General features: G+C 32.0%; 1 protein-coding gene across 2 annotated transcripts; it reads right to left on the reverse strand.

Annotated features, from left to right (window-relative positions):
- Positions 1 to 945: 945 nt before the first annotated feature.
- Positions 946 to 2,752, reverse strand: LOC104104067 (probable WRKY transcription factor 40). 2 transcript variants are annotated; one of them, XM_009612054.4, is made up of 4 exons: positions 2,560 to 2,752; positions 2,132 to 2,434; positions 1,708 to 1,824; positions 946 to 1,357 (listed from the first exon to the last, which is right to left on the reverse strand). In XM_009612054.4, the coding sequence occupies exons 1-4, from the start codon at positions 2,638 to 2,640 to the stop codon at positions 1,082 to 1,084; spliced, it is 777 nt and encodes a 258-aa protein (XP_009610349.1). In that variant the 5' UTR covers positions 2,641 to 2,752; the 3' UTR covers positions 946 to 1,081. The 2 variants fall into 2 exon arrangements, with proteins under 2 accessions (XP_009610349.1, XP_070038590.1); XM_070182489.1 differs by having other exon boundaries at positions 2,132 to 2,451; positions 2,560 to 2,688.
- Positions 2,753 to 5,935: the final 3,183 nt, after the last annotated feature.

The raw sequence follows: 5,935 nt of genomic DNA on the forward strand, positions 1-5,935 counted from the left end.
GGTCAAATACTAAAGAGTCAAACTTGGTCAACTCTTCCAACTTTAAAACTTCAAATCATGAAATTCATTCTTCCAAATCAATTCTGAATAACCTGAAAACCAAAACCGACAATTCACACAAGTCACAATACATCATACGGAGTTACTCATGCCCTGAAACCACCGAGGGAAGTGCCAATGCTCAAAATGACTTTATTATGCTTAATTAACCTTTATTATTTTTTATCATCTTTTTATTATCTTTTATTATAGCATTAATATGGGTAATTAATGAGGCATAATTTGTAGATCGTACATCCCATAGCTCTAGTATAAATAGAGGCTTTCATTTTATTGTAAGACATCAAGAAATACTGATAGCAAAAGATAATTTTCTTTCTCTCAAGTTTTATTCAAGTGTTGCTGAGATTTCCTATTATTTTTTATCCTAGTGGGAACATTTTGAAGCCAAGGCTTGTCTTTTCTTCAATTCTCCTTATTTTACTCGCTTTGTTCTTCATTGCTTTATTTTATCAAATTAATTTAATTCACGTATTTATAAACCACGTAACAAATTCAACTGTAACTTTTTATGGGTAAACAGAAGTTTGAAGTCGAGCGTCCTATCTTTTTTGTTTGGATAAATCCCCTTTATATTCCTATATATACTTGTATTGCTCCATACCTTGGCAGCAAAGAGTTGTATTTGGGAGTGGAACATGAACGAAACCCCTCCTTTTTATAAGTCTTGCAAGATAATTAAATTGACAAAAGATCATTCAAGAAAAATTTAAAAATCATGTACCATATAACAAAACTTTTTTTGTTGTGTTTTTTAATGTCACGTAATCTTATGCGATTATGGCGTATATATTTATGAATCAATCCTAACGTCTACTCCCAATATTGTCTTTACTATTCTATAAATTTTATTTAGTACCAGCCCAAATATTCGGAAAACACAGCTAAGAAACAGTTATTATAGCAAAGAAAACATCCTTTCCAAATGGTAAATTTACACTAGGTTCACTTCAATGATCAATCTCAATGAAAAAACAGAAACCGTTTGAGTAACTGTAATTTTGCTTCATTTGAAAGCTAATTAATCATATTCAAAGAATTTTCCGGAGATGGCTGCAGCAACTGCAGCTGTGAAACTAGGGTTCTTGGTCAAGGAAGACGCCATTTGTGCGACTAAAACTTGCTGTAGCGAAGTTGTGTCAATGTCTTGCATGAATTTGTTCAGAAAACTAGGATTTGTTGTAACATTTTGGTTAATTAATGGGACTGTTACTTGAGCTTGGGATGGGAGAGGATGGTTGTGCTCCCCCTCATATGTAGCTACTAAAACTGATGGATCTTCAACACTTCTTTGCACCTACAAATTGAGTTTCATTCATATAGTGGAAAAACAAACTAATACATTAATATTATATGATTTCTCTAGTCTAGGTGTGAGTATATAGGAATAGGGTACATACTTACATGCACTCAAGTTTATATTAAACCATACAATTTAATCTTAATACAGTTTATAATAAAACATTTCACATGGTCAAATGATAAATGTTTGTATCGAAAATATAATGTCTTCTTTTACGCATAAATCAATATTTGTAACACTGAGTGCATATAAATTTTTACCTATGAAGATTGACCACCAGAGTAGACACATAATATTCTTTTACGCATTTAGTCAAATTAAGAAGATTGGTTGCATGAACTGACCTTCTTCTTGACTGGGCATGATGGTGCAAAAGAACACTTATAGTAGGCTCTAGGTGAAGGATTATCTCTTGTGACTTTTTGACCATATTTTCTCCAGTGATATCCATCTTTCACCACCTGAAAATCAGGCCAAGGAAAAATTTTTAAAAAGGAACTATATTTCGAAAACCAACACCAAAGAAGAAAGTTATACTTGAAGTTCATTTAAACATGTTCAAACTTTTGAGACCATTTATTAAAAAGTCAATTTATACCGTTTTCATATATTGAAATTATGTACCCGTTAATATATATCAGTGGTGGATTTACTTATAGGTTGTTGATTCTTGATTGTGCCTTAACCTTTAGATCAATCTTAGGCTTATCTCTTTAAGGATTGAAAATTGTTAAGCATACTGAGAATTAAGAAATCTCTGGAACTTACTGCGCTTTGATCGGAGGGAGTAGTTTTTACACAAACAGTTGAAACATTGTTTCTGATTTCCCTTGGCTTCTTAGGTGATACTTCTTCACTTATGATTTCTGAATTTTCACAACAGTGATCATCTTCAGCCTTTCTTTTTCTAGATAATAATTTGGAATTCTGCTCCTCAGAGTTGTGTTTTTGCAGCAATTCAATTAGGTGAGTTTGCAAGTAATTGTAGTTCTCACACAAAGTTGTTAACGTTGTCGTTAGCTTCTTATTCTCCTCTTTCATCCTGATCAACTCTTCATCCAACATCTCATGCTGCATTTATCAAATTACTTTTATAACAATAATAATAATAATAATAATAATAATAATAATAATAATAATAATAATAATAATAATAATAGTAATATTTGTTTTGACGAAAGAATAGATCTACCAACCGGAATACTATTGACGTTTTGCGGTGAAGGGTTTGTGTTAAGGTCAATAGCAAAAGACTTGTCCCGAGAACTTGTATCCATTGAATCCAAGTTTTCTTTCTTCTTTATCTTCGTTGATTGGTTTTTTGGATGAAAGGAATGAAAAGATTAATTGGGTAAGATGGGCTTTTTATAAGGGAGAAAGTGAAGTAGTTAAATTCAATTCATGTTTTGAAATGGAAGAGAAAGTGCCAGGAAATTGAGTGTCTATAAAAGATATTAATGCTAATTGCCTATTCAAACACTTCACTATCGGAGTGGCCATATAGAAAGACTTGGTGAAAATGAATACTACTTTCAAGAAAGTGTGTATTCAAGTCTTGGTCAATTTTCAATTTAATTGCTCAACAATTGTTTGAATACTACTGCAGGAATTGTTTTTATTAATAGTCCCTTTTAACACTTATTCCAAGATTAATCGTATTTTATATCTTTGAGCTGGGGCTCTCCTTTTCAATTTTGGACACTATGTTGTCGAGTTATTCAGTTTGTCACCCTTTTTATCACTTAAATTTAAAAAAGTCGAGCTTCTCATTCTTTGGCCACTAATTCCTAACATTATTTTTCTAACTAATAATTTTAACTCCTGAAGTATGTCACTAGTAACATGTTTTAGACAATTTTTAATCTGCTAGATTCATGATTTACTACGTCCTAATTAAAGAGAAAATTCTTAATTTTTATTTCGTGATGTAATTAATTAGCTAATTGTGCTTCAGAAGATGAATGATATCATTCAAAAAGATCTAATATGCATAAATGTCAAAGTTTGAGGAATTCAAGAATACCATTCAATTATCTGATCGTTACACTAGAAAGATGCAAGCAAATGTATGAATGATAATTATGAAAGGTTTGTGTGGGAATGTAATGAAATTAATTCATAGCCGAAATCTTGAGTTTGAAAGAGCCTACTCAATTTTTGTCAGTAACTTTGATAACATGATTTCTTAGAGTTTTCCCAAAAATGGTCTATTTTGCAATTGTGCATTTTTCATTTGGAATAAAGAATATAGGGAAAATGGTCAAATTTACATTTCAACTATATGAGATTATTTAGATTTGGGATCCAATCTATCCTTGCAATTATAAAATTGGACTTGATTTGCCTTTATTGATTGATGGCAAAAGCTTAGTAGGGGTGTACAAATGAAACCGACAAACCGTATCAACCCGAAAATCCAAGTCAAACCAAGAAAAAAGAACCCGGCTATGGTTTGATTTGATTTGATTTGGTGTTGGGGAAAGAATCCCGACAATAATTGATTTGGTTTGGTTTTAATTAAAAAAAATTCAAACCGAGACCAAACCAACCCGACATTACAAGTATAGAAATTTTAAATAAATTTAATACATAAAAATATTTGTGTAGTGTAGTTTATAAATATTTCTTAAGCTTTTTCATAGTTTTATTCTTTTAACGTATTATTTCAATCTTGGACGTATAATTTTTGGATGCTCCAATAAGTTTTATATTCCATAAATGTTAGTAACTCAAATAAATCCTAAACCAAAATCAAATCAATATTAATACTAATAAAAGACATTCAATTCAATTGTATTATGAATGTTATTAGTGTTGAATATATATTTTTTAGTTTTTTCATGGTTTAGATAAAATGCATCTTATTTTTCTTTTAGTATTTAGTCATGTAAATAATAGTACTTATTAGTCGTACATATTTTAGCAACTTAATAATTTTAAATTATGGTTGTTTTCGTTATGGCATATTAATAATTATTTTATGCGATTTTATTATCTTATTGTTGAATATTTTAGGATAATGCCATGACTCATCTCATATTTATGCATGATATTTTATTAAAAAATATCTTATATAGTTCTGTCTTACTAGGATTAAAGAAATATCTGGATATGAAAAGAAAAATCGAAAAAACCCGAAAATCCGAAAAAACGAGATTAAAAAAACCCGACTTTTATTGGTTTGGTTTGGTCTTTAGATTTAATAGCCCGACACAATTGGTTTGGTTTGGTTTGATAATTAAAAAATTCGAACCAACCCGACCAGTGTACCCCTAATCACTAATAAGAATGTTTAGCATCTTGTGATGCCACGTGTCCAACACGTGGGCCTTTTTATAAGGGGGGGAGGGGTTAAATTAGCCCTTGAACCATGCAAAATGGTCTAAATTTGTCCTTGAATTTGGAAGAGTTCAATCTTTCGGTGGCAGCCCCGTTATCTTATTTGACATTCAAAACCTCCATTAGCTTTATCGCTATCGCACAAATTTAAAATAACCACCCTCAAGCCACAATACAGGCCAAATGGAACTCAAATAATAGTTAATACACCACCAAGCTAAATTGAATTCCTACCTCTATTAGAACCTCATTAACGCAATCCATCATCAATGTTTCTGTGTATTAAAGTAGGGTATTGGATATATTAGCCGATTGGTAGTTATGTTGGTTAGTGAGGGGTACTTTAGTCTTTTTATCCATTCTTACACACGTGACTCGTGTGTGTGAGTTGTATAAAACAAGCACTCTGTATTAACAGAGGAAGTTACTCTCTAACAGAAAAATGATCTTCTTCATTCATCTTCTTCTCTCTGTAATATTCATTCTTAGTCGCATGCAACTATGAATTCTTCTAGATCTATACTCAAATTTTATCATGGTATCAGAGCGGGCGATTTGAGATCAGATCAAGGATTTCAAAATTCCAATTGAGGGCCATTTTTGAAGCTTGAGCTGGTCTGCCATGGCGGAAACTGGAAATTCGTAAATTGATCTCAATCACCCACTGTTTTTACAACAAACCGACACTCCTGGAATAGCATTGATTGATATCAAGCTTACAGGACCTGAAAACTATGCGCTATGGAGCAGATCGATGAGAATGGCGTTGTTGGTGAAAAATAAGTTAGGGTTCATCGATGGAACCTGTTTGAAAAGCTCTTATAGAGGTGAATTAGGGCATCAATGGGAACGATGTAACGTCGTGGTGCTTTCATAGATTGGTCGCATTGTATCTACTAAATTGTAGCCTAGCATCATCTACGCATCAGATGCGAGGAAGGTATGAAATGAATTTAAGGAACATTTTAACAAATCGAACCTTACTAGGTTTTATCACTTGTGGACAACAATAGGAACCCTAAGGAAAGGTACAGACTCTACAACATCCTATTATACTAAAATAAAGGATTTGTGGGATGAAATGGATCTAATGGTGCCAGGAGCAGGGTGTGATTGTGAGGAAACTAGACCTTTTCTAGATCAGCTCAAAAACTTATGCTTGCTGCAATTCCTTATTAATTTAAATGAAAGCTACATTCATGTGAGAAGTGAGATTCTTCTAAAAACACTTGT

The sequence above is a fragment of the Nicotiana tomentosiformis genome, chromosome 8, assembly GCF_000390325.3.
Source record: "Nicotiana tomentosiformis chromosome 8, ASM39032v3, whole genome shotgun sequence".
Taxonomy (NCBI): domain Eukaryota; kingdom Viridiplantae; phylum Streptophyta; class Magnoliopsida; order Solanales; family Solanaceae; genus Nicotiana; species Nicotiana tomentosiformis.

Coding starts and splice junctions, on each gene's coding strand:
- LOC104104067 (XM_009612054.4), bottom strand. CDS start 2,640: ATGGATACAAGTTCTCGGGACAAGTCTTTTGCTATTGACCTTAACACA. Junction 2,435..2,559: donor AAAACGTCAATAGTATTCCG/GTTGGTAGATCT, acceptor TGATAAATGCAG/CATGAGATGTTGGATGAAGA. Junction 1,358..1,707: donor CATGCCCAGTCAAGAAGAAG/GTCAGTTCATGC, acceptor CTCAATTTGTAG/GTGCAAAGAAGTGTTGAAGA.